The sequence below is a fragment of the Panthera leo genome, chromosome B3 (genome assembly GCF_018350215.1).
Source record: "Panthera leo isolate Ple1 chromosome B3, P.leo_Ple1_pat1.1, whole genome shotgun sequence".
NCBI lineage: Eukaryota > Metazoa > Chordata > Mammalia > Carnivora > Felidae > Panthera > Panthera leo.
The window spans coordinates 437,966-465,868 of record NC_056684.1 but is presented as its reverse complement, the minus strand read 5'-3'; the positions used below and the strand labels follow the sequence as shown (position 1 = coordinate 465,868).

General features: G+C 59.2%; 1 protein-coding gene across 4 annotated transcripts; it reads right to left on the bottom strand.

Annotated features, from left to right (window-relative positions):
* Positions 1 to 477: 477 nt before the first annotated feature.
* CIB2 (calcium and integrin binding family member 2) lies at positions 478 to 20,401 on the bottom strand. Of its 4 annotated transcripts, XM_042940770.1 has the most exons (7): positions 20,218 to 20,401; positions 15,878 to 15,912; positions 14,573 to 14,689; positions 7,725 to 7,836; positions 5,706 to 5,853; positions 1,069 to 1,264; positions 478 to 879 (listed from the first exon to the last, which is right to left on the bottom strand). In XM_042940770.1, the coding sequence occupies exons 1-7, from the start codon at positions 20,266 to 20,268 to the stop codon at positions 858 to 860; spliced, it is 681 nt and encodes a 226-aa protein (XP_042796704.1). In that variant the 5' UTR covers positions 20,269 to 20,401; the 3' UTR covers positions 478 to 857. The 4 variants fall into 4 exon arrangements, with proteins under 4 accessions (XP_042796704.1, XP_042796701.1, XP_042796702.1 ...); XM_042940767.1 differs by lacking the exon at positions 14,573 to 14,689; XM_042940768.1 differs by lacking the exon at positions 14,573 to 14,689 and having other exon boundaries at positions 5,757 to 5,853.
* Positions 20,402 to 27,903: the final 7,502 nt, after the last annotated feature.

Here is a 27,903-nt window from a genome sequence, read left to right as displayed (position 1 = left end):
TGCCGCTGAGAGGCCCCCTCCAGGGGCCTTGTAGGACAAGGGTACAGCCAGCAGCCCCGTTCAGACACGTGGTTAGCAAACGCTCCATAAATTGTCACTGGAACGACCACTGTCATGAGGGAAATGGACACGGTTGTCACCTTGGGGATCTGGGGCACCAATGTGTTTTCCTCCCAAAGGCACAAAGGTTGAAATAAAAGTTCGTGCCCAAAGCCGGAGGGCAACACTTGACCCTGAGGTGACGCGCTGGCCGTGGGACTTCAAGGGTCAGGAGAAAGGGGCCACTGAGCACGTCCTAATGATGGCAGGCAGAGCACAGGGACGCAAAAGTGCTTTACTCCCAGAAGTTCACCAGTGTGTGGACAGCACGCACCAGTGAGGATTCTGTCTCGGTGCCCAGCGCCGGGGACAGGGATGGAGCCCTCTGCCCAGCGTCCACACAGCTTCGCACTGGGTTCTGGAGAAAGACCGCGCAGCTCATAAAACCTTGGTCTCTTTCATTTTTCACTTTGCCCTGGGCGACCAGGACGCCTACCCAGCACCGGGACGCGTCCGTATCCCCTGCCCCGCGAGGCCTGTGCCTTCCCCCCTCGGTGCAGCCATTTCCGGTGGGGAGAGGATGAGGGTCTGGGGAGCTCGGGGGGACGGAGGAGGGCCTGTGGTGGGGTCTGGGGTCTGGGAAGGGCCCTGCCCTCACACCCCCCTTCCCTGGTTAAGGATTTTTTGCTGAAAGGGCCAAGGAAATGTTGGTATGACCCCAGAGGCCATAGCGTCTTTTCCGGGCAGCTTGGAGGTCACTTGTGTAGACAGCAGAGCCAGAGGGTCAGCTTCTGGGCCCCGCACCCTCAGCAGTGTCCTCAGATCCGGATGTGGAAGGTGCTAGAAAGAGAGGAGGGCTGTCTGGGTGAGGGCCCCTCGGTGGAACACCAACAGGCCCCTGGCCCGTGCTGGACGGTCCCTTAGGGAGGGTGCAGAGGACACAACTGAGCAACTCCAAGGACAGGCAGAAAGCTGGACACCCAGCTGTCCCCGGGACCCCAGCCCCCAGCCACGGCCGCAGGGCCACACCTGAGGAAGTCGGGGGCCTTGGCGATCATGTCCTCAAAGTCGGCAAAGCCCAGCTTGCCGTCCCCGTCCAGGTCGGCCTCCTCGATGACCTTGTCGCACACGAGCACCACCTCGTCCTCGTCCAGCTCAGACTTGGTGAGCCGGGCCAGCGTCCGCGTTAGGTCCTCCTTGCAGATGAAGTTGTCTGTGTTGAAGTCTGGGGGCGGGTGGAGGTGCTCAGGCCAGGGGTCCCGCCCGGCACCCCACGGCCCTCAGCCCGTTCACTCTCCGGGGCCCCCGGACCCTGTGCCCGGCCGACGGGGGCCAAGGGGGCACAAGACGGACACCACATCCGCCAAGTCAACATCTATGACCCTGTCGAGTCCCCACAATGTCCACAGGTACAAACCTGGTCTGAGACACTTCAGAGTCTGAATCTGAGGCTTGTGGGGACACCAGGACCTCCTGGCCGCACCCCACAGCAGGCCCTGTGTCCCCCCCTCCCCCCCGGAGCGGAGGAAACTGAGGCCCAGAAAGGCCAAGTGACCGAATCCAGGTCTGAGGGTGGCTTGGAGGGGGAACTGGCCGCCAGCCGAGCCTGTTGGCCAGTAAGCACACCCTTCCCTAAGCTGCACCCTGCAGCCTCCCGCAGGTGCCCCACCCCCCGCCCCCCTGCACCGCCCGGCACCACGGGCATCAGGACTCAGAAGCCCTTCGGAGGGAGGCCCAGGCTGGCCATCGCGCACAGAGCCGGGCACACGGTTTGATTCCGCTGCCCACGGCACAGCCGCACAGCTCAGAGAGGCATGTGATCACGGCAGTGACCCCGACATGTGCCCCAGTCTCCAGCCTAGCTCCCAGATGTCTGCCCTTCTTCCGCCCAGACCGTCCCCCACTTGTCTGTCCTGCAAATTCCCGTTGGTCCTTCAAGTTTCAGCTCAAACACCACCTTCAGGGGGCTTTCCAGACCTCCGGGCTCCTCCTGCTGAGCCCCCTGCACGGGCCGCACCCAGACGCTGACGGTGATGAAGAGTGTGGCTGCTGGGGGGACACCACGTGCTCTGCCTCATGCCCCCCCCTCACCCCCCACCAAACACAAGCTGATTGGCAGGTCCAGCAGAGTCCCCATTGTGCAAGGATGAAGCACTGGGGTCCTGCAGTGACATCCCCGGTCAGCACTGGACCCCAGCGTCTGGCCGCTGCCCACAGCACCGCCTCTGGGACAGGCAGGGGTGGGACTCATCTCCGCCCCACAGGGGCGCCCAGCAAGCCCTGTGCAGATGTGCGGGCTGCTGGCTGGATTCCTGTGCCCGTTTCACGTGCACAAGCTGAGGCAGGGGCGGGGGGGGTGGTGACCCTCGCCGGAAGTCAGGCCCTGATTCTCCCCAGCACCAAACCCCCTCTGTCCGGAAGCAGGGCAGCAAGGGACCTGCCCCTCCTGCCCGGCTGCGCCCCCACCCCCCCCGGCTGGCAGACAACAGCCTTCCCCGGGAGCGATGTCGGGGCCCCGGGACTGGAGGGTAGACGAGCTGCGGTCTTTCTGATGTGCGCACACAGGGGTGCATGCGTGGACCCAGACCAGGCCTCTGAAACGGACAAGCTGACTACAACAAAGTGAAAAAGCCTGAGAGGCCCGGGAGCCACCAGCTGATCCAAGGTGCTGGGACAGGAGGTCTGCCCACGGCTCCTCTGGTCCACGATGGGTCCCAGCCCTTCCCTGGGCCTCAGTGTTCCCTGAGGACTGAGGACCACCGGCCCTGGGCAGGCCCAGCTCACGAGGTTCTCTCCTCTGGGGGTCCAGCGCCCTCTGGTGGCCGTGTGGCCACGGTCATAGGCGGGGCTGGGGTGCGAAGTCAGGCGGCCCACCTCCGCCTCCAGGGGCCTGGGAACCTCCCTGCCTGGCAGAGGCGCCCTCCCCCGCCCCTGGTCTCCAGTTCACACCTCTAGGACGCCCAGTGACCTCTCCGGAGCCCAGAACTGTCCTGCCCTACCTGGAATCCTGCGGTGGCCCCGTAGTCCTGGGCACCAGATTCAGACTCCTCGGCTGGCTCCTCACAGCCTGTCCTGTGACCTCCCTGGGCTCACACCACCTGGGTGCGTCTCACCTCCCCAAGCCCGGCACGTCCTTGCCATTCCCTCCACTGGGCACGCCCACCCCCACCTGTCCTATCCAGGGACACCGCCCCGCCCCCAGGGAACCAGGACCTCCCTCCCCCCCAGGACCCCTGGTGCCCTCACACACTATCTGTCCCCACAGGTCAGGCACTCTCCCGGGGTCCCTGAGCACCCCACCACCAGCAGCGCACAGCCCGAGGGGAGCACCCCCACCACCAGCACTCAGCCCGAGGGGAGCACCCCCACCACCAGCACACAGTCCCTGAGGGAGCACCCCCACCACCAGCCCTCAGCCCGAGGGGAGCACCCCCACCACCAGCACACAGTCCCTGAGGGGAGCACCCCCACCACCTGCACTCAGCCCGAGGGGAGCACCCCCACCACCAGCACACAGTCCCTGAGGGGAGCACCCCCACCACCAGCACACAGCCCCTGAGGGGAGCACCCCCACCACCAGCACTCAGCCCGAGGGGAGCACCCCCACCACCAGCACACAGTCCCTGAGGGGAGCACCCCCACCACCAGCCCTCAGCCCGAGGGGAGCACCCCCACCACCAGCACACAGTCCCTGAGGGGAGCACCCCCACCACCAGCCCTCAGCCCGAGGGGAGCACCCCCACCACCAGCACACAGTCCCTGAGGGGAGCACCCCCACCACCTGCACTCAGCCCGAGGGGAGCACCCCCACCACTAGCACTCAGCCCCTGAGGGGAGCACCCCCACCACCAGCACGCAGCCCAAGGGGAGCACCCCCACCACCAGCACGCAGCCCCTGAGGGGAGCACTCCCGCCACCAGCACTCAGCCTGAGGGGAGCACCCCCACCACTAGCTCGCAGCCCGAGGGGAGCACCCTCCACACCAGCAGTCCCCGAGGGGAGCACCCCCAATACCAGCAGCCCCCGAGGGGAGCACCCCCACCACCAGCACTCAGCCCGAGGGGAGCACTCCCACCACCAGCACACAGTCCCTGAGGGGAGCACTCCCACCACCAGCACTCAGCCCCTGAGGGGAGCACCCCCACCACCAGCACACAGTCCCCGAGGGGAGCGCCCCCACCACCAGCATGCAGCCCCTGAGGGGAGCGCCCCCACCGCCAGCACACAGTCCCCGAGGGGAGCACCCCCAACACCACCACGCAGCCCCCGAGGGGAGCACCCCCACCACCAGCATGCAGCCCCTGAGGGGAGCACTCCCACCATCAGCACTCAGCCTGAGTGGAGCACCCCCACCACCAGCACGCTGCCCCTGAGGGGAGCACCCCCAACACCAGCACTCAGCCCGAGGGGAGCACCCCCACCACTAGCACGCAGCCCGAGGGGAGCATCCTCCACACCAGCAGCCCCCGAGGGGAGCACCCCCAATACCAGCAGCCCCCAAGGGGAGCACCCCCACCACCAGCACACAGTCCCCGAGGGGAGCACCCCCAACATCAGCACACAGTCCCTGAGGGGAGCACCCCCAACACCAGCAGCCCCCGAGGGGAGCACCCCCACCACCAGCACACAGTCCCCGAGGGGAGCCCCCCCCAACACCAGCAGCCCCCGAGGGGAGCACCCCCACCACCAGCACACAGCCCAAGGGGAGCACCCCCACCACCAGCACGCAGCCTGAGGGGAGCACCCCCACCACTAGCTCACAGCCCGAGGGGAGCACCCTCCACACCAGCAGTCCCCGAGGGGAGCACCCCCAATACCAGCAGCCCCCGAGGGGAGCACCCCCACCACCAGCACTCAACCGAGGGGAGCACTCCCACCACCAGCACACAGTCCCTGAGGGGAGCACTCCCACCACCAGCACACAGTCCCTGAGGGGAGCACCCCCACCACCAGCACACAGCCCCCGAGGGGAGCCCCCCCAACACCAGCAGCCCCCGAGGGGAGCACCCCCACCACCAGCACACAGTCCCCGAGGGGAGCCCCCCCCAACACCAGCAGCCCCCGAGGGGAGCACCCCCACCACCAGCACACAGCCCAAGGGGAGCACCCCCACCACCAGCATGCAGCCTGAGGGGAGCACCCCCACCACTAGCTCGCAGCCCGAGGGGAGCACCCTCCACACCAGCAGTCCCCGAGGGGAGCACCCCCAATACCAGCAGCCCCCGAGGGGAGCACCCCCACCACCAGCACACAGCCCAAGGGGAGCACCCCCACCACCAGCACGCAGCCTGAGGGGAGCACCCCCACCACTAGCTCGCAGCCCGAGGGGAGCACCCTCCACACCAGCAGTCCCCGAGGGGAGCACCCCCAATACCAGCAGCCCCCGAGGGGAGCACCCCCACCACCAGCACTCAACCCGAGGGGAGCACCCCCACCACCAGCACTCAACCCGAGGGGAGCACTCCCACCACCAGCACACAGTCCCTGAGGGGAGCACTCCCACCACCAGCACACAGTCCCTGAGGGGAGCTCCCCCACCACCAGCACACAGCCCCCGAGGGGAGCCCCCCCAACACCAGCAGCCCCCGAGGGGAGCACCCCCACCACCAGCACACAGCCCCCGAGGGGAGCACCCCCACCACCAGCACGCAGCCCGAGGGCCCTACCGTAGATCTTGAAGGCATAGTTTGCCTTGAGCTCGCGGGGAGCCGACTCACAGAGCACGGAGAACATGTCCACAAAGTCGTTGAAGGTGAGGTTGCCCTCACCATCCTCTGAAAAAGCCTCTACGATCCTTTCCTTGAAGGGGTTCTCCTGGAGGAAACAGCCACAGTGGTTGTGTGGGTGCAGGGTGACCCTGGACGAGTGACCTGACCCCGAGCAACCCTCCACCCCGTCCCACCCGCAAAGTGGGAACCACCACACCTGCGTGACTGGTTTGTGAGGGCAGACACAGCACGGAAGGTGTGGATGCCAGTCCAGGCACCGCACTTCGTGTCCCACCCATCGCTCAGACCTGCACGGAGCAGGGCCAAGGTGTGCTCCCCACTGCCCCAACGGGTGCACAGGGGTGCCTGCCACCATGGGAGGAGAAGAGGAGGCCCAGGGCGCAGGCAGCCCTTGGCTATGTGAGGTCAGGCCAGGGTCCTGCCGCGCAGAAGTGGGGCCCCAAAGGCTCGGAGAAATGAGCCCGGACAAGCAGTCAGACCCCGGGCCTCGATCAGCTCCAGGGGGCCCCTCCTCCAGGGAGCCACACCCGACTCCTCCCTCTGATCCCAGGTCTCTGGGGGCTCATGTTTCCTGGAGCCCCCACCCCAGCCCCCACTCTGTGCTGAGCCCAGGAGGCTCTGGAACAGCCGAGGGGCTGCTGCCAGACTGCCCACCCCTCCAGGGACCCTCTGAGCCGTGGCCAGGCCGGTGCCTCACTAACCCTTGGGACAGAGGCGCGGGAGTGGCTGCCACGTGGTGCCCTGACCCCGGGAACACACACCCAAGGGCTGGCAGGGGGCTGCTGGCAGAGTTGCACAGCTGTGTGGAGTTGTGCCCCGAAAGCCAACCTTCCCTACTGCGGGACTGCCCTCGACGTACTACAGGCAAGGAGCTCGTGAAATGAAACCTTCGTGTCAAATACCCATGTGGTGTGGCGTCCAGCAGGTACAGCCTCACCTGGGAACATGCTGCAAAACAGAATCTTAGTGCCCACCTGCTGGCCCAGACCGGCTGACCTTGACCTGCCGGCCCCGACCTGCTGACTCACACCTGCTGGCCCTGACCTCCTGACCTTGACCTGCTGGCCCCGACCTGCTGACCCACACATGCTGGCTCTGACCTGCTGGCCCTGACCCTGAACTCTTGACCCAGACCTGCTGACCTTGACCTGCTGACCCACACCTGGTGGCTCTGACCTGCTGACCCTGACCCTGACCTCCTGACATTGACCTGCTGGCCCAGACCTCCTAGCCCTGACCTGCTGACCCACACCTGCTGGCCCAGACATGCTGACCCACACCTGCTGGCTCTGACCTGCTGGCTCAGAGCTGCTGGCCCTGACCCTGACCTCCTGACCTTGACCTGCTGGCCCTGACCTGCTGACCCACACTTGCTGGCTCTGGCCTGATGGCCCTGACACTGACCTCCTGGCCCAGACCTGCTGACCTTAACTTGCTGGCTCAGACCTGCTGACCCTGACCTGCTGGCCTTGATCTGTTGGCCCTGACCTGCTCACCCAGACCTGCTGGCCCAGACCTTCTGACCTTGACCCGCTGACCCTGACCTCCTGGCCCAGACCTGCTGACCCTGACAAGATCTGCAGGCAGCCCTGTGCACGTTCAAGTCTGAGAAGTGATGGTGTGGATAGCCGTGCTAGAGAGGGTAATGCCAGACAGGGAGACAGAGGAATCTAGAAAAGCAGACATAAGGTCGGCCATGCACAGATGACCAGCCGTGTCACAAAGGGGCAAGCAGGTGACACAGACTATAGGGCAGCACTGACCACCCGTATGCAGTCCCCACACGTGTGGCGCATTTATTCAGAGAGTACAGGGGAGGAAACAGGCAGAGAGAGGTCCAGTGATCCTCTCAGGACCACACAGCCACCAAGGGCGGAGCCGGCTTCCACCAGGTCTGGGTGCCTCCGCTGCCTGCCCCCCAGCCCACCTGCCCAGCAGCAGCGGCCTCTGTCGTACCCGGAGCTCTGGCATCTGGATGATGAGGCTCATGGGCACATGGACGATGGGGCTCTTCCTATAGTCCATGGGGACGAGGTTGGGGGCCAGCTCGTAGAACCGTGCGTGCAACCTGCGAGGGAGGCAGAGGGAAAGAGCTGGGCGGGGGGGGGTGGGGGGGGCGGTGCATCCCCTGAGTCCCCCTCGGCTGATGCTGCCCCACCTGCACCCAGCCCCCCGCTCCGCACAGGCCCCATGGCCTTGCTCTGAGCGCAGGAAGTGGGGCCTGGGAGGGGGGGCAGCAGGCCCCCATGCTGATAACCGGGTCGTGTCCCCCACCCCCAGGTCTCCGTGTTCCCTCTCTGGGCCACATAAAGGCCTTCTGTATGCCAGCGGTGTCGCCCCATTAATTCTGCCCTCGGCTGTGCACACAGGTGAGCTGCGCTCCCAGCTCTCAGCGTGGCAAACTGAGGCCTGAAGAGGTTAAGAGCCGTCTGTCCAGGGCCACACAACTGGAAGTACAAGGGACGTGGCTGGAACGAAGGCCCGGAGAGCCAGGGCATTTACCCCTCCTCCCCAGTCCTTAAGCTGTCGAGCCCCGTTTGCTGCTGGGTCCCAAGCAGGCTCTGAGGGTTGGGTCTCTGGAATAGCCGCCGGCGGCACTCACGCCCACAGGCAGGCCCTGCCAGGGCCCCAGTCACTCCCACCTCCCACCCTGCCGGCAGCCCGGTCAGTGCTCAGGTGGCCCCAGGACACAAGCTGGCCTGAACGACTCGAGGACCCTCCAGGGTGTGGGACCTCCTGCCCCTAGCTCCCGGGGAGGCCCATCCTCCGTTATTCAGTCCTCTTCTGCCCCTAACATCCGGGAGAATAGCCCCCAAGTCCCGCCCCACACAAATGCAGCTCAGGTCAGATGAAATCGTGTCCAAGACGTGCTGCCAGATGGGGGGATGAGTTCAGGGGGCACCGACCAGGGGCTGAGGCGGGTGACCCACCCAAGGGGGGGCCTAGGACTCTTGGGAATTGGACTAAAGCATCCCCAGAGCCCCCGCCCTGCCTGGCCCACTCCCCTAAAGCCAGTGTTCTAAGTGGCTGGCCCACTGACACACCCCAGGCGCCCGCAACAGGCCCGCAGCCCTCTCCGGCCAAGCACTCTACTACCTGCCCGGTGCACACGTAACGCCAGCCCCGTTTAGCGAGTCCTCACTCTGTGCCAGGCTCTGGGTCGATTCCCCCGTGTGGATGACTCAGTTTAATCCCTCAACCACCCTGGGAGGCGGATGCTGGTGTCTCTCTCAGGCCGCCCTGGCTCCGCATGGGCGGGGTGAACGCAGAGCAAAACGCCATGAGGCCACTCCCCCAGACGCAAGTCCCCACGAACGTCCAGAATCGCACAGAAGCGCCACCACTGGGAAACACAGGGCTGGAGGGAAATCCCAAAGCCCGACCCTCGTCAGCAGATACCCGAGTGACAGCATGGGGCCAGGACTCTCCGCCAGGGGCATTCGAGGCCTATCTTCGCTCTCGCTCCGAGTTGAGGAAAAACCTGTCCTTGTTTACTGTCCCCAAACACAGAACCAGCACTTGCATATCACAATTTACACAGCTGGCTTCGCGTACTTGACAGACGTGCTAAACTTCTGTTACATTTCACCCTGCCCTTGACCTTTGACATGTGGGGTGTGATGCTGGGTGCCGTGGGCATTGCCCTCCACCTCCAAAGGCATGTAGGGTGGCCGCAGCACGAGCCACACGGCAGACTGAGGTCGGACCCCCACGGACCTCCCTATCAGCGAATGGGGGCTGTCCTGCTGTCCTCACACTTGCGGGGTCAGGGAGGATGGCATTAGCAAGGCCACCTGGCCCTCAGCTGCCTGCCCGCCAGGGGCACCCCACCAGGGAGGTGGGGAGAGGGCCGAGTGCTGGCAGATTGGGGTGTCCCCTGGGGCGGGAGGGCCGACTCCTGCCCTGACGCCAGGACTAAGGTGACCCTGCTATTTTATTTACTTATTTTTTCTAAGGCGAACTCAGAATTTGGAAGGCTGAATCACTGTGGGGAAACCGAACAGTCACCCCGTCCCAGTACAGGGCATGCTGGCCCTGTCCTAAGACCCCGGGGCAGAAGTCACACCTGTGCTGCTTCAACTCCCCGGAGTCCGGAGCAGTCGGGGAGGCGCCTCCCCGTTCATTTTAGAAACTTAGTAAGAACCTTGCTCGCAGAACCCGACGGGTGGCATCCAAAAGGGACCCACGACGCGCACACAGATGCAAAACTCTCGTGAAATATTGATAAATCAAGTCCCACGGTATTGAGAGAGTGACACATTCAGACCGTGTAGGATTTAAGCCAGGAATACGCCGTTGGACTGACCCTTCGAAAATCTGTGACTACGAATCGTATTAATCGGCAAAAAAATTGTTTTGTCAAGTTGGTAGCTATATTTATGACCTGATGGGTGTATGGACACAGGAATAAAGGCCAAAATATGCACCACACATTTACGCTGTTGGCCCCTGCAAGGTGGGGGCAGATAGGAGCGAGAAGAAGGGACCAGCTTTCACTTGTCACTTCACCTGCTCCCAAACTGCTTGAATTTGTAAAGTGGTCACTAAAATATAAATATTTTTAAGTAGTAATTTTATCAATAATAAAGCTTAAAATCCTCAGTAAAACAGAAACAAAGGGATGCTCTACCCCAAATCAACACCCCACACCACACCAGAGCCATCCCCAGAAAAGCCGGAGGCCGCCTATCACCACCGCTACACGGCATCGCCCCGTGACGGCTGGCCACGGTGGTCAGTGCGGGAAGAGACGGTATATTTAAGTATTGGAAAGGAGGAGAATTATTATTTGCCAGAAAACCAAAAATAATCAGTTAAAAAACTATTTGAATGAGAAAGGGCTCAGTAGCCCTTTTGCACAAAATAGTTTTCTTTTTTTTAATGTTTTATTTTTGAGACAGAGAGAGACAGAGCATGAGTCTGGGGACGGGCAGAGAGAGAGGGAGACACAGGCTCCAGGCTCTAAACTGTCAGCACAGAGACCGATACAGGGCTCGAACCCACGAACCATGAGGTCATGACCTGAGTCGAAGTCAGCTACTTAACTGACCGAGCCACCCAGGTGCCCTCAAAATAGTTTTATATGTACCAGCATCAGCCTATTCAAAAATAAGATATAAAAGACCTAAATCACAATAGGAAAAAAAAAATCACCCCCCCCCCAACAACAACTAAGTATGAAAACCAAGTGTGTAAAAAGATGTAAAGTATCTGGGTGGCAAGGTAAGTGCCTCTATTTCCTGTCTCCACATTTCTGCCAAATGAAGACGATCCTAACTGAAACCTGCAGCGGTTTGTTTGAGAACTTGCCGACCACAATCAAAAAGAATGAAATCTTGGCATTTGCAACTACGTGGACGGAACTGGGGGGATTATGGTAGTCAGTCAGCGAAAGACAAACATCACATGACTTCACTCATATGAGGACTTTAAGAGACAAGACAGATGAACAGAAGGGAAGGGAAGCGAAAATAATATAAAAACAGGGAGGGGGACAAAACAGAAGAGGTTCATAAATATGGGAAACAAACTGAGGGTTACTAGAGGGATTGTGGGAGGGGGGATGGGCTAAATGGGGAAGGGGCATTAAGGAATCTACTCCTGAAATCATTGCTTCGCTATATACTAACTTGGATGTAAATTTAAAAAAATAATTAAATTAGAAAACGAAACAAAGAACTTGCCGACCAGATTCAAAAGTCTGTGTGAAAGCACCAGTGTGGGAGGGGGGGCGGGCCTGAAAGAGGGCACCCGGGGGGGGGGGGGGGGGCGTCTGCCCCTCAGCTGTGACAACAGAGTCTGAGGGGACAGCCGGTCACCTCGCGGACCAGAGCGGCACGGACACGGCACAGCACGGGTGTGAGGACAGTCCACGACAAAGAGCATTTGAAATCACTGGGAGAAGCGGATTCTTCTGGAAGTCGCAGACTGGTTGGTGGTCCGCATTTGGGCTCAGCGCTCACGTACATATACTTAAATTAAATTGAAACAGTAATCCAAACTTGGGTTGCCAAAACTTACAAGTGAAAACAGGACACGAAAAGTCTGGACTGTTCCGGGCCAATGAGCGGCGGTTCCTGCAGAGTTCCCCGAAAGCCACCACCGCGTGGGTGGGCCCGACTGTGGGCTAGAACCCCGGGGCAGTCAGTAAATGACTGGGGGAACGGAAGACAAAGACGCAACGGCCAGCGTGACTGAGGAAGGAGGGAGACGGGACCTCACGCAGGGCAGCTGGCAGAGCAGATGGTTCAAAAGCGCTCTCAGGGGTGGGGGGCAATTTAGCAGTAAAAATCAAAAGCCTTAAGAATGTCTATACCAAGAAAGAAAGAGAGAGAGAGAGAGAGAGAGAGAAAGAAAGAGAGAAAGAGAGAAAGAGAGACAGAGACAGAGAGAGAGAGAGAAAGAAAGAAAGAAAGAAAGAAAGAAAGAAAGAAAGAAAGGAAGAAAGAAAGAAAGAAAGGTCTATACCTTTCAATTCAGAAATCTGTTAGGAACTTATCCCAGGGGCGCCCGGGTGGCTCAGTCAGTTAAGCGGCCGACTTCTGCTTAGGTCATGGTCTCACGGTTCGTAGGTTCGAGGCCCTCCATCGGCCTCTGTGCTGACAGCTCAGAGCCTGGAGCCTGTTTCCGATTCTGTGTCTCCCTCTCTCTCTGTCCCTCCCCCGCTCATACTCTGTCTCTCTTTCTCTCAAAAATAAATAAACGTTAAAAAAAGTTTAAAACAAAAAGAAGGAAAAAGAAATTTACCGCAGGGGTGTGGGGCACAGCCGTGCTGTCACAAGACTAATTACAATGGCCAAGTGCTGAAAACCTACGCATCCAGCCAAATGAATTAAGGATGTGGCAAGACCATGTTTTTAAACCTATTTTTAAAGTTTGCTTAAGGAAAAGCAATTTTAAGCACATTATAAAACAACATGAGACACATTTTTGATAAACACAGAGGAAAAATACTGACACGATACACAGCAAAACATCAACGCTCATCACCGCCAAGTGATGGGGTTACAAGTAATTTTTGTCTTCTCTCGACTGGCTTTATTTCTGATTTTTTTTTAATGTTTATTTACTCACTTTGAGAGAGAGAGAGAGAGAGTGAGCAGGGAGGGGCAGAGAGACGGAGAGAGAGAATCCCAAGCAGGATCCGCACTGTCAGCACAGAGCCCGACACGGGGCTCGAACTCATGAACCGTGAGACCATGACCTGAGACAAAACCAAGAGTCAGATGCTCACCTGACTGAGCCCCCCAGGCGCCTCTGTTTTCGAATTTCTCTGTGGTCATCACATATCACATATGAAATAAAAAGCTTAAAGTAATTAAAACAGAGCCCACAGAGTTTTCAGCACGTTGAGAAACCAAGGTACGAAACACTGACGCAGGGCAACACTCTGCGGTGCTAGCTTGAGGGCCTCTCTGCACCGGGGGGCAAGGACTCGGGTCCCCTCACCGAGGAGCACAGGCCCATGGGGGGCAGAGGGCAGTCAGAGTGCCACCTGGGACCTGCTAGGAACAGGGCTCCGCATGAGGGTGGAAAAGGTCATGCGAGTAACTGAATCCACGTGGCGGTGGCGGGGGAGGTGGGGGGGGGACCGCTGATGGTTATCGTGACCCAGGGCCGCTGCAAGGAGAACCTGTGCTCGGGTTTCCTCCGCGCCACCCACCGGGCCAGGGCTGGGGGCAGCTCACCAGGCGGGCCGGGGCCCGGCTCTGCCGACGGCCTGCCGCACGCTGCCGAGCTGGGCTCCGGGCCCCGGTTGCCCTGCCTGGACCTGAGGTGTGAATGGCGGAGAGGGCTCACCCGGCAGGGGTGGTCAGTCCCTGGTAGGCTTCACTGGCCCTCGCTGGGGCCCAGAGAGAAGGTTGGAGAAAAGAGAAGGGGCCAAAATGGAACGCAGCTATCGTGGTTCCTCCAGGGGCCACAATCCCACGTGCTGCCTGCTCTCACCACCCCTGCCGAGGGTGCACGGGTGGGCCATAAAACCCCAAGCGGCCCTGTGTTGTGCTGAACACAGGGGCCTGCTGGGGGCGGGGGGACAGTGCAGAGACAGGGAATGACCCACAGCAGGCGCTCCATCCCCCGCCCCCTCCTCCTGACATGACCACTTTGCAGAAAAAGCACCGGGTCTGGTCCCTTGGGTCCCCAGTGAGTGTTAACACAGTGGCAGAGCCTGAATGAACCAGGGACGGGACAAGCAGGAAGGGGCATCCAGCGGCCAGAAGGGATCCTACCCGTGTCTGGACCCCAGGCCCGGCCCGGGCTCTGGGTCGAGCTACAGAGGCTGGGGTGCTGAAGGGTTCAGAGTTGGGCAGGCCAGGACTGCGGGGCATCCCCCCATCTGCCTGGGGCTCGCCACTTGCCAGGGGACAAGGGACACCCCAAAGACTACCATGTTTAGTCTAATGCCTGGCCTTCGTGCCACGTGCCCGTACCACGGGCAACCTTGCTGCTCTCAGTGAGACCACTGGAGGTGGGCATGGGGTGAAGCAGACCTGTGTCCTTGGCCCTGCTGCTCCTGGCCTGGAATGTTCTCTCATGGCCAAGCCTACTCCTTCTTCGCCCACGTGGTCTTCAAGCGCTCACTGGGGGTTACCAGGTGCTGCGCCCAATTACGGGGCGGGGAGGCTGGGGCCCGGCTGACTGCGACTTCAGGGGGAGCCAAGCACATGAGCCAGGAGCCCCTGGAGCATCCAGGACACTATAAGAGCAGTGACACAGGGGACACGAGCAGGACACATGAGCTGGGGTGGCATGGACGACCACGGAGGTGGGTCTGGAAGGGGGCACGGGAACGAGGTGGGTACCAGAGGTGAAGAAGGGGCCGCCGGGCAGCGGAGACAAGCTTTCGCTGCCAGAGCAGGAATGAGCCCGGGCCTCGGAGGACGAGCAGCCGGGGTGTGGCCTCTCCAGAGGCGGGGGCCCTGCACAGAGGATGAACATGGTGAGGCTTCGGTGAGGGTCGGTGCCCAGGACGCCACCGGCAACGGCTGTCGTTACGGCTCTGAGGGCCACCCCGTCCGGACGGGGTCCCCACCCCACACGTCATTCAAGTCACAGACCAAATCCCACTGTGCAAACACCGCGCCCTGGTGCTCCCGCCTCTCAGCCCTGCCATGAGGTAAGTGTCCCCGCCCCCACTTTACAGAAGAAGCGAGGCTGAGGCTCGAAGCTTGCCCGGGGCCACACAGCTAGGATGCGGGAGTAGGGCCCAGGTCTGCTGATGCCACAGCCGGGGCTCGGCCCGTCACCCCGCCTCTCCAAGGTGGAGAAGTGGGGACCCCTGTCTACCCGGGGGCAGGCCGAAGAGTGTCCGGGGCAGAGGGGAAAGGCGGAGGGAGCTGCCCGTGTGAGCGGAGTGGTCAGGACAGTGACAAAGCACAGCTCGCCTGGGAAGCTGCTACAGGCTCTAGCCCCAGCCCGCCCATCGGCCTCCGGGGAAAGCGGTCCTGTGACCTCGCCGGCTTTTAACGCCGCCTGGTAGCTCAGGCACAGGGCCCGTGAGAGGCCGGGCCCGGCATCCTGTGGGTCGTGCTCACTGCCTGGGCCTGGGGCTCCAAGGCTGCCAACCCCCTTCCTCTCTTCCCTCAAAGCCCGCCTCCTCCATCCCAAAGAAAGGAGTTGTCCCGGAAAGGGAAGAGCCCCTGGCAGGCAGCTCAGGCATGCTGGGGGCATGCAGGCCAGGCCCTTGACTTCTGGGCCTCCCAGGGCAGAGGGACATCAGGGCTGGAGCCAGAGGGCATTTCAGGGACCCCGGGTCTGACAGATCTCCGGACACGGTCAAATAACCAGCAAGGGGCCTGGAGTCAGAGGCCAGGTCTTCAGGCCCCACAGCCAAGTAGGGACAAAAGGTTTTCCTGTTACAAGGTCGCAGGGAGGATAAAATGAAAACGTGCCTGAAACGGCCCCCCAGAGAGCCGGGCACGCAAGACGGAGACACTTGGTTCCTGGCAGAAGGGTCTGGGCGCCGGGCGGGGGGGAAGTCCTCCAGCTCACAGCGGCCTGCGCTTGGCTCCCGACAGGCAGATGCCCCCCTCGGTCCCAGCCCGTGCAGCCAGCCCACGCGAGGTGCCCGGCCCAGCTCCAGCGGGCGAACCGCAGGCCACACTTACTTGAGGATGTCCTTCTTATTGAAGAAGGTGCAGTCCTGTGAAGGGAAAACACACACACAGTCCGCCGCAGGGCCCACGCCCCGCTTTCCCTCGGGACCTCTCGGGAACCGCCTCGGCCTGGGCAGAGAGCAGCCTGGTGGCCGGGAAGCCCCCTCCTGAAGCTGTGGCCTGGCCCAGGGAACTGCAGCATGGTGTGGGGGTCTGTGGGGCAGCCTTGGGGGCGTGCACGCACAGGCAGGGGGACGAGCCGGAGGTGGATGGCACTGACTTGTAGTCTGCTCTGTGGGACGGCGGGGAAAGGGGCTGGGAGACCAGTCAGGAGGTAAGGCCGGCAGGGTCTCAGCTGCAGGGGGCGCCATCCACACTGCAGCGCGAGATCGGTGCCCCGCGTCGTGTGCCATGTGTCCCAGGCACAGAGATGGAAGGCCCCGGGCACACAGGCTGGGGAAACACCGGCATCTACGTGGCATCTGAAGCCACAGGAATAGAGGGGGTCACACGGGGAGGCGGTGGAGGCCAGGTGAGCGGAAGCGAGGGGAGGAGGAGGCAGGGGGCAGCGGCTAGGATCCTCAGGGTGGGGGCAGCGCTCGGGTCCTAAGGTCGCCCAGTTATAAACTGGTCTCCGGTGTCCTGCCTTGTCTGTGTGACCTGCCTCTGTCCACGGGCCGGCCTGCCTGGTGGCGGCGGCTGTGGTGTCTGGCCACGGTGTGACGTATGGAGGCAAAAACACCCCAGGGATGAAGGGCTTTTGTGCTTATCCTGGCCCTGGCCCCCCTGCCCTCGCCGCCGTTGCCCCTGGGGATGTGCTGACCAGGGGCTCACAGCCGCGGCCCAGGCCTGCAGCCAGCCAGGCCTGCCCCGCGTGAGACCCGGAGTCCCTGGGCACCGGCGCAGCTGTGCCGCACACTCAGGAAGCCCAGAGAGGAGGTGCCCGTGGGAGGGCTGGAAAGGGGGAGCCAGTGGGAACTTCCGGGTCCCCTGTCACCCAGTCTGCCGCCCAGGAGTTAGGCCAAAGGCCCGCTGGCCGCCCTGCCCTTCTCGGACCCCAGGGACTTGTCCTAGGGGGCCAGGCTTTGCCCTAGGCAATAGCTCCTCTGCCCCCACCCTCACCAAGCTCGGAGTCCCTGTCTCCGACTCAGGCGGGGACGGATTTCCTGAAGACCCTGGAGCAGGCCCCAAAGGCAGCCTAGCTGAGTCTTCAGGCACAGACCCTCCTCGGCCCCTCCCAACCTGCCTGGTGGGGGTGTCGGCATAACCAGGGACAGGGAGAGGCCCTGGCCTCCCCTCTTCCCCTCTGCTCTCCTTTCTCCCATGCCCTGGGTTGAAAAGGAAATATCTAGGTCCTGACCCAAAGGCCCTACGAGCGAAAGGACCCTGGTCCCTTATCACAACCACTTACACCTGTCTACATCAACCGTCCTCAAGGTGTGGTTCCAGGACTGGCCGCACCAGTATCACCTGGGGACTTAGTGCAAATGCAGGTTCTCAGGCTCCACTCCAGACCTGCTGCACCAGAAATTCTGGGGGTGGGGCCCAGGAATCCAAATCTTTCCAAGATGCTCCACCCGCAGTGATGCTGTTGCTAAAACGAGGCCCTCAGCTCTGGAGCAGAATCACCTGGGGTGGAGCCTGGCATCAGAGTTTGCAGAGACATTCCATGACTGCAACGTGCAGCCCAGGCTGAGAACCACACCCCACCCCGTCCGTGATCACCACAGGCCTGGTCCGTGGGGGCTCTGGTTATCCAATTTTGTTCAACCCTTGTCCCTAGCCCATGGTGGGGGGAGAGGGGGGAGGCAGGCAGGCATTATCTCCCCACTCTACAGATGGGAAAACCGAGGTTCGGTGAAGTTGAATAGCTTGCTCTAAGTTGCACACGCAGCCCAGAGGGCTGACTGCAACCTGGGGCTTTTGCTTCTTGACCGCAGTCCACAGACTGTAGAGTCCAGCCATGACCACGTCCACTGACCGTTTCATGTCCTGCCCCGGCCGTGTACTCCACATCCAGCGCCATGGGTGCTCGACACAGGGCTCCGGGACGAGGAACAGGTCTTCCCATGTAAGCCCTCCACACGCTTCACTGGCTGCAGGATGTCTCACAAAAGGCATTGGCCCTGCTTAACCGAACTTTCTCCTCGTCCTGAACACGTGGCAGCAGCTGTTTGTAGGTTTTCAACATTACCACCAAACTGCCACGAACCTGCTCACCCACTAACGTTTTGCTTTTTCTTCTGTTGACCTTGCTTGGACCTCATCCCAGGGAGGCAGCTCCTAGGGGGTGAGCGCGGCAAGTACCGTAAAGTCTTCTCAGGATTCTGGCAGTGTTGGCAGAGAATAAGGTTTTGTACTCAGATTCTAAGTGTCTTGTCTTGCCTTGGATCCTTGGGTGGAGACAGAGGAGGGGGTCCCCAGGTGAGTTACAGGGCTTGCTCTTAACTGAAAATGTGGGCTGCCTGTGAGACTTGAATGGCCAGAGGAGCAGTGGTGGGTTCTGAGGGAGGCTGGGAGCCCTGCTCTGCAGTTTGAGGAGTCTGGGAGATTGATCTGGAGGGCAGAGAAGTCTGGAAAGAAACCTGAACTTGGGAATCACTGGCACCTGAGGACTGGGGAAAGGGGGCCGTAACTGGGAGCCTGGCAGGCGTGGGGCTGGATGGAGCGCAGAGGGCGGGAGACTGGGGCTCTCAGGTTTCGTCAGCTCTCATTCCTCCCACCCTGCCCGGCTCTGGTGGAGGATCACAACCCAGCACTGGGACTGGCTCCCAAGTGTAACCCAACGCTAGGCTGGTGTGAGCGGAAACTCAGGCTCCCCACCCCCCATGGGGCTACGCTTCACTTCTGGGCAGGGTCCGCCTGCTTGCCTGTGCCACCCCCCAGCCTTCACCCACGTGCTCCCCTCCACCCAGACGCCTCCTTCTGGGCCTGCGGGGGCCTACCTTTCAAAGGCCCTGCTCAAGCACTGCATTCTCTCTGAATCTTGCAGAGCAAAAGTTCCCCTTCCCTCCGGGTCTTCCACGGACCACTAGTACCCTCCTTCCCTGGAGCACATCGTACTCTCACGAGGCCAAGGTTGACCTCTCCGGGACAAAGAGCACACACAGGCCCTGCCCCCAAACAAAAGCAGTGAGCCTTGGATTAACGGATTCAAATTCCAGTTTGAGCCTGGACTGTGCCAGGCACTGAGTGGCTCCTCGGCCTTTGTCTACTCTTCTGTGAAATGGGGCTGATAATCCGCCCCATCGTGAGGATCCTAGAGGGTATCCGTTCCAATGCCTGGCACACAGCAGTGCTCCATGAATGTGGCTTCCTGGTCCTTCTCAGGGCCTCACATGGAGCTGATAACCATTATTGACGGCCAGCGTTTCCGAGGAGAAGGGGCCTCAGAGGATTCACACTTCAGGCCCATTACCAAAAGAAATATTCATGAAGGCAACAGGCAGCCACAGGAGACACTGCCGATGTGCCTCTCTCCCACAGCACACTCCAAGCAGTCCCCCTCTGACCAGGGGAGTCGGGCAGAGGCGTCCCAGTTGGGGCTTGAAGGATGAGGGAAATCTGAAGGGGCGTCCCAGAGCATGGGCAAAGGGAGGGAGGAAGGAGGCCAGCGACAGCCCAGGGGTGGCTGCCGCACACAGGGCAGGGAAGGAGCCCCGGAGGCTGGCCAGGGCCCCATCAAGTCAGGGGGCTGGGCTTCATCCTGCAACCACACAAGCCTCCCCATGGCAGAAGGGCTTCGGGGCCTCGGATCTGGGCAGTTTCCTGGCTCTGGAGGCAGCAGGTGCTAGGAGGGTCTTAGCAGGTGGCTGCTGGGGGCTGAGGGACCTTGCAGGGGGGCGTGGGAACGGGCACATGGCCTGCCTTCTTGCTCCAATTATTTCCATGCTGGGGCCAGAGGTAGAGACCCCAAACGGGTAAACAGGACACCCCCAACGTAAATCTGACTTGGGGTCTGATACACCTCACTCCCCACCCGGACAGGCCCCCAGGTCATTTCTGCTCTGCAGAGACTCATTCTCCTGGGCTGATTCCTGGGATCGGGGACCCTCCCTGCAGCCCACGTTTCAGGACCCTCCAACTCCGTGCCAAGGTGGGCGCTGGGACAGGTGTCTGGGGAGGGGTTCGAGGCCAGCGAGGGGCCAAGAGTATGGAGGCTAAACGGGGATGAAAAGGAACGGCTACCGCGAGGAAAGCGCTATCAACGCAAGGGTGGGGAAACTGAGGCTGCAAGTCACATCCCAAGGTCACGCTCCTACCTGAAGGCAGGGGCAGAGTCCGAACCCAGTAACTGGCTTTGGGGGCCTCGGCACGCGGCCAAAAGCAGGGAAGGGCGGGCGCCGGCTCACCTGGTAGTTGTCCAGCTGCTCCTCCGTGAAGATGGTCTGCTTGTTGCCCATGGCGGTCGCCGCGCCGTCGTCCGGGCGCCGAGCCCGAGCCCGCGGCCACCCGGAGGCGGGAGTGCGACCGGAGCCGGGCGGGGAGAGGCCGGGCGACCCCGCCCCGCGGTGCGGTGCGCCCACCCCGTCAGGGGGCGGCCCCTTCCCTCCGCGGGAGGGGCTGCCCGGCCTCTCCCCGCCTCACTTCCGGCTGGGCGGGGCCAGGATTGGGGCGGGGCGCAGCCGGGACCTCCAGCTGGGCGGGGCCAGAACTCCCTGCTGGGCGGGGCCAGGACTCCTGGCTCGGCGGGCCGGCCCTCCGCTGCAAAGGATGGGTCAGTGAGTTGGCCTTTCTTTGCAGGTGAGCGGACCTCTGGCCTCTGCGCGGGGGGGGGAGTGGTGTGTGCATCTCGGGCCCTCTGGGTTCCTTAGCCGGACAGGATTCACTAGCCTTTCTTTGCATCTTTGGCTGCACACGAGACCGAGGAGGATTTACAGGACTTACCGTGTCCAGTGAAGTGTGACAAAGGCCAGGAACTTTTAAAATCTTTATTTATTTGTTTTAGAGACAGAGCGCGTGCGCGAGCAGGAGAGGGGGACAGAGGGAGAGAGAATCCCAAGCCGACTCTAGGCTCAGTGCAGATGGTCACTGGGCTCCATCCCACAATCCTGGAATCATGGCCTGAGCCGAAATCAAGAGGGTTCCTACACCGACTGAGCCACCCAGGCGCCTCACCTGGGACTTCTAAGCAAATGCCAAAGACCACAGCAAACAGAGCCACTGCTAAGTCCTTCCAGGAATCCCACCCAACATGTGTTATTTCCAACCCCAGGACGGTTGATTCTACTGGCATTATCTGCATTTTATAGGTGGGGAAACAGGCTGAGAGAGGATCAGTAACACTCCAGGTCCTACAGCTGGGAAGCAGCGGGACTGGGCTGGACTCAGGTGCTGACTCAGCCTGCTGTTCCACACCTGGACTTCCATGAACTCAGCATGTTATGCTTTAAAAATAGATGGTTCCTTTCTTTAAGCACGTGGGAGGCTCCACCCCCAGAGTTTCTGATTTAGTATGTCTGGGACGGCCCAGAATGTGGGGGTCTAACAAGATCCCAGGTGTTGCTGGTGCTGCTGGCCCCGACCACACTTTGAGAATCATCGCTGGAGGTTAGAGGCTCCGAGTTTGGCAGATTTCCCAGGTGTTTCTACATGTTCCTTTTACCTGAGGTTCCTGTTTGGGGTTTACCTAACATTTTGCCACCTTCAGGTGAGAACAGCAGCTATCTGCTAAACAGAACAAGCCACCCTGTTCAAATCCAAAGAGTCACGAGAGGCGATCAGAAGGGCAGGAAGCAATTCAGAAGACGTGCGATGGGGTCTCAGCCGTGGGAAAGAAGGCAGGCTATGTGACCAGTAATTCAGAGACTGTGGAATTTTAGAGCAGAGACACCTTTGTAAGAGTCTCTCTGTACCTCCCTTTTCTCCCGTGTGAGAGAGCTGGGGAGACGGGAGCCCCCTTAGACCACACAGTCACTGTTACACGTCTCCTTCTCGTCATCTTCGACGCCACACTGCCCATGAGTGAGCCGGAATTCAGCGTTCAGATCCTGCCTGGGTACATTGTCTAACACGCTGCATATTTGTGTGACACGCGCTCCATGCAGAGAAGCCAGAACCTCTGTGAAGAAGACTGGGTTTTCAGTTCTTTGATTCTGTCTTCACACCCCTGTGAAAGTTCCCTTACAACCTCCGTGATCACTATTGCAATGGCAATAGTGGAGGAGGCCCTCTGTCCTAAACTATTACAGCAGTGCCGTGAGGAGGGCAAGTTACAGTCCCATGTTACAGTTGAGAAAGCCTGGGCTCAGAGAGGCAGAGTGACCTGCCCGGAGCCACCCAGCAAGGAAGGGGCAACACAAAACATTTTATCCACGCCTCTTAAGTCTGTAGAGTTGGCCTTATTGCCCATTTCACAGATGAAGCAATAGTCTCAGAGAAGAGCTGCTCCGTTGGTAACAGGTGGATTTAAGTCTTGATTACACGATGATGGGAACACGGGGTTACCACTGCTTCCGGGAGCTCGACTCCTAGTCAGCCGCCGTCTTATACATGACACGCCCCGAGAAGGTATGCCGAGAGGGAGCTGAGGGTCCCATGGTGGCGCCTGGCACTTTGCAAGCACTCATTAAACGTTGGCTTTTTTCCTTTCTGACTCCTTCCATAAAGTTTAAAAGTTGGACGGAAAACGCGAGGGATCAAAACCCAAGGAGTGAACTTACACAGTGAAACACGAATCTCTATCCCTCTTTCCTGTCCTTCCTCCTGCACTAGTTGCCATTCTTTGTGATGAAATGTCCTTGGTCTGCAAGTAGTCTTCTACGACTTGGAGACTGAGGGGACCTCTATGACGGGGACGGAGACGCTGCCCCGGGCCCGAGGCCTGGGCGGGATGTCTTCTACGGTGAAGACGCCTCGCCTCCCGCAGACCCGGCCTTTGCTGTCCCGCCTCGGGGCCCCTCCTGGAACGTGCTACCACTATCTCGGCTTCTCTATCTTAGTGGCCATTCAAACCTCATTCCTCCCGGAAGTCTTATCTCTGGGCACAGAGCACTTGTCATCTTGGCCTCTCCCAAGCTGCAATTTATATTCTGGGAGCGGTTACTGGGTCCACCTCAATCTCATACACATACCCCTGCAACCGCCTACTTAATCTAACTCAGTCCTAGCACTGGACAGTTTGTCTCCTCATTTCCCCGTATCTCCAGCATTTCACACATAGATCTTACTACTTTGGGACGGATGCATACACAGCCTGGGGCTGTGTCTTTTGGAGGGGGCAGGTGTTGTTTCCTCTCCAACACTAGGGTTCAGGACGGCTGCAGCACTTCTTATCTGGCTCTATCCCCAGGGTCTAGGACACGGTCTTGGTAAATAGCGAATCAACATTCTTTAAAAGCCTGCATTTCCTGGGCCTGTTCACACGATGAATCAAGTAACTCCCCAAATATTCTGACGTGGAGAAGGTTTTCCCGCTGGAGGATCAAGAGACCAAGCCCTTTAGTGCACGGCAAATGAGGTGAGCCCACCTTCTCCCCGAATGGCCCCAGTGGGCCTGTTCCGGACCCTCTGCCAGAAGACATTCTGGATGTGGGAGGCTCCCAGGTGCTTGAGAACGGGACCGACCTGATGGTGACTTCCTGCAAACTGTCCTTCCAGGTGCCTTTAAAATCCTCGGGGACATCCGTGACCCCCTCCTTCCCTACCCGTACTCACCCCTCAGCACAGCCTGCTCCAGCCAGAGCCCCTACCTGTAGCACTGTATCCCCATCACTCTGGGATCACTGTGGTGTATCTGTCAGGAAATGACCAGGGCAGGGCACTCACCACCGGACTCAGTTTTGCCGTGGATCTGAGTCAGCTCCGGTGGCGAGCGGCAGATGAGCGGAGCTTTGCTGTTGGAGCGGGGCGGCTGAGGCGACGCGAGAAGTCTCAGGCTGAATTCCGCGCCGTGGACCGTCACCTATTAGCAAGGAGGTCCTCAGCGGCTACGTAACCTGCTCGGTGAGCACAGTGGACTGCATACCTGTCCTTTTAGGTGTCATAACAGGCGCTGACTCAGTCCAAAGCGGAAGCAACAGTATTCAAGGATCAGGATCCACACAACCTTCGACTCGGGATCAGGTCACCGTGCCCTCGCTCAGCAGCCTGACCCCGAGGCCACGTGGTCCTTTAAGACCAGAGCCCATGGAGTCTCGCGCTCTGTCCGTGGGAGAGGAGAGGCCCGTGGGCGGCACCTAACACACTTGGGGCACCGCTGTCTGAGCCAGGCCAGGCACTTTGCCCATCCATTTTGCTAGTGAGAGGATCCTCCACTGCTGGGATGGCTTCACACCGCAGAGGCACTGGAGGACGAGCCTCTGGAGTGTGGGCTTCTGGGGAAAGTCTGCTCGCCTCCGGGCAGCTGCCCTCCAAGCACGGTCGCCGGGATCTTGACAGAAGGTCTGTGAGGTCGGCATTATTATTTCCACAATGTAAAACATCGTTCGCTGTTTTCACTCTCATCTTCTCACAAGTGCACGGTGGAATTCTCCAGAAGTTTCACGCACGGTGCTGCAGCAGGCTGAACGAAGCAGCAGACACGAGAATCCAGCGGCCTTCCGCTAAATTAAGCCAGGCTTTAAAGACATTTGCCAACATGTGAAACAACGCCACTCTTCTCACTAAATGTTTACGTCTTTAAAGATATTATTTTCCGTAGAAATATGTGCACTAAGCTAGCACATGGCGGGTTTATTGTTATAATTGTTTAAAACATATGTTTAAAATAGCTATTGGGGGTCATGTGCAGCTTTAACTTCTAATACGATAAATATTAATAATCTGTATTACCAAAGTTTGGGTCCTCAAATTTTAAGAATGAGAAATAGTCTTGAGACCAAAATGAGCATCATTACTGTATGGTTCAGTGAGCCTTTTCTGTTTGGGCCAGATGGGAAAGAGTTCAGGCTTTGCTGGCCCCACAGCCACGGCCTCTGGTACATCTACTCCCCTCTACTGTGGATGCGGCCACCAAACACACGGGCTTGGCCGTGTTCCAGCAAGACATTACTTAGCGACACTGCGACTCCAATTTATATAATTGAAGTCTCACAAAGTGTTACCGATTTTTATGAACTTGTTGATTTTATACACTTTTAAAAGTGTAAGTGTGAAAGCAATTCCGTAACTCCTTAGCTTAGAGGAGGCCGTGGGCCAGAGCTCACCCGTGGCCTGTAGTTTTCCAGCCCCCGCTTTCCTGACACAGGGCCCCCGAAAGAAACCTTTGCAACTTCGTGAGGGATAGGAGTGTCCTTTGTTCTAATGAGGTGATCCCGGGTGGGCTCCTGGAGGGGTCTGGTCAAAAGAAAAGTCCAGCCATGATCAGAAGTTTCGAATTTCCACCCCCTGCCCATCCTCTGGAGAAGAGAGAGGCTGGAAGCAGAGTTAGTCATTGATCATGCCTACATGATGAAACCTCCGTAAGAGTCGCACACGCCTGAGGTTTGGGGAGCTTCCGGATTGGTGAACACGCCCATGCGCCGGGGGTGACACACACCAAGTCCACAGGGACGGAAGCTCCTGTGCCCGGGACCCTCCCAGACCCCGCCCTCTGTATCTCTGCATCTGGCTGTTCACCTGCACCCTTCGGCGCACCCCTTAATACACCGGTGAAGAGTTTCCCTGAGCTCGGGGGGCCACTCTGGCAAAGGAACCGGACCCAAGGAGGGGAATGCGGGCAGGTCGTGTTGGCAGCTGACTGTCAGAGGCAGGAGGGACTACCTGCACCCAGTGCTGTCATGGGGACAGTCTTACAGGACTGAGCCCTTGGTCCTCGGGATGTGACAGCTCCGGAAAGATGGCGTCAGAATCGAGTTACGCGGTAGGACACCCAGCTGGTGCTGCAGAGTTGCCTGTCGTGGGGAAAACCCCCCATCTGGGCCATGGGGGGCGGGAAGCAAGAGCAGACTACTTAGGGCCTGAGGCACCATGGTCAGAGCGCTGGCTTTTACTCCAAGGGACAGATGTCGCTGGCTGTTCTGAGCAGAGGACGGTGTATTTGTCCCCTGCTTTAACAGGACCCCTGAGGCAGGACACGGACTGTGAGGGGCAGGGGGAAGCAGGGAGACCAGCGTGCATGCTATTGCCCTCGTTCTGCCCAGAGAGGACTCTGGCTTAGACCTGGGAAGGCGGGGAGCATCTGCCTGTAGCTCAACCTCAAAAAACAGAGCTGACCCTCAGGTCTTCTGACCTGGGCACCTGGGAGACTGGAGCTGCATTTCACGGAGAGGAAGGCTGAGTGAGGGAGCTGGTTCCCGCTCGTCATCGCTCACACGTAGAAAGAGGTGACGGAGCACAGAAGACACGTTCAGTTTCGATGTATTTTTTCTGACTATTGAACCGTAAAGAATTACCAAGATGCCGAAGAGTCTTCCCAACGGTCACCTCTGAGGGCGGTGCAGCGCTCCACTCGATTCTTTACCCTAAATCATGACCATTCCCTCGTTAATCATGAAGACTGCTTTTCTTTCAATTAACAATATTATAGACAACCCTATAATGAGTATCTTTGTGCCGATGGATCTGTCTTTGTGGGGTTTTTCGAGGGACTGATTCTCAGGAATGGATTTATGTACGAGGTGAAAGAGTGAAGACACAGAAGTCTTGAGACACACTGAACTGTTTCCAGAAAGGTGGTGGCGGTACAGTATTTGGGAGCCAGCCAGAACTCAGAGTGTAGCCGTTTCACCACCAATTAGACCGTAGAGGACATGAGCATTTTATCCATACTTTCTAATAAAAGGGCCAAAGAAGTTTCTAACTTTTAAAAATTTTGCATGTACTTGATTATGGTTAAGGCTGGTTAAAAGTTTCTTGGTTTCTTTGGCTGTGAAAGGATTGTTCGGGTCCCTTGCCCATTTATTTACTAAAGTTCTAATATTTAGGAAAATAAATTAGGGAAACTCTACTGAAAAAAATTTGTGTTCCTTTTGTAAAAAAGCAAAAAGAAGCATTTAGCATGTGAATAAATATAATGTATTTTGCTGATTTATTAATTTAAAGGTCACCACCTTGATTAAAACCATTTTGTAGAGTACAGCACCCCTGGACGGGGTAGTGCTGTAGTCACAAACAAGGACACACCTTCCAGATCCTTCTCCTGAGTGGCAAGCATACCTTGGTCCCAACATGCCTTGCTGATGGCACGTCTGGGCGCTCCCAAATGCCAGCACAGGACAAAGGGGCTTGTCCAGGGGACACTGGCCTGCATGTTGGAGGAATGCCAGAACGTCTATGAGCAGTTCTGGAACCTGTGGCCCATCGAGGGAGGGGCTCCCAGATGACGTCTCTCCAGCTGCTCGGGAAGCAGGGAGCACCTTGCCATGGGGGCTGCACCGGGCGACCTCTGAGGGCTGTTTCAGTCTGAGAACCTAAGCTTGTGAGGATTCAACGCTTTCCTGCCTCCAAGTCTTTGCTGGCACCGGTCCGTTCGGACCCCATCTCAGGCTGCTGACATCTTACCTCCTCAAGGACTGCTTTAAACACCATCTCCAGGACGGGATCTTCCCCAGCCAGCCCCACCCGGTCCAAACCCCTTCAAGCACCTGTCACTGAATTTCTGTGTTTCTCCCTCACTAGACTTGGAGGGTAGGCCTGGGCGTATTCATTACTCGTCCTCAACCAGCACCTGATAGGACTTCTCTTGGGAAGCCGTTGTTGAACTGCATGGCCCCTCACAGAAACTTAGCAGTTAGGAGAACTGTCTCAGTAATCAGGCGTCCCAGTGTAATGCCGCCATCACTGCTACTCGCTGTGCCTCGGTTTCCTCATGGGGTTGATGTGAAGATTGGATATGGACTGGAGAAAGTCCTTCAATCTTTGTCTCAAAGTCACTGAGCAGCTGGGTGTGCTGTTTTCTGTTCCAGAAGCAAAGCCATGAGAGATCCTCTCTGGGCTTGAGGAAGATCTTCTCAAAGACACGTAGCAGGAGAGAATGCCATAAGGTCCCCAGGAGCGGGGAGGTGGGAACCAAGTGTTGGCGCTGGGGTGGGGGATGGGGGTCCTGAGTAGGGAGAGGGATAGGTGGGCAGGTAGTGGGTGCTTCCCAAAGGAACCAA

Excerpts from the sequence above, each read along its gene's own strand:
- CIB2 (XM_042940770.1), bottom strand. The coding sequence starts at position 20,268 with ATGGGCAACAAGCAGACCATCTTCACGGAGGAGCAGCTGGACAACTAC. Across the intron at positions 15,913-20,217 it reads AGCAGCTGGACAACTACCAG|GACTGCACCTTCTTCAATAA; the intron begins GTGAGCCGGCGC and ends TTCCCTTCACAG. Across the intron at positions 880-1,068 it reads AAGGCCCCCGACTTCCTCAG|CACCTTCCACATCCGGATCT; the intron begins GTGTGGCCCTGC and ends CTCTCTTTCTAG.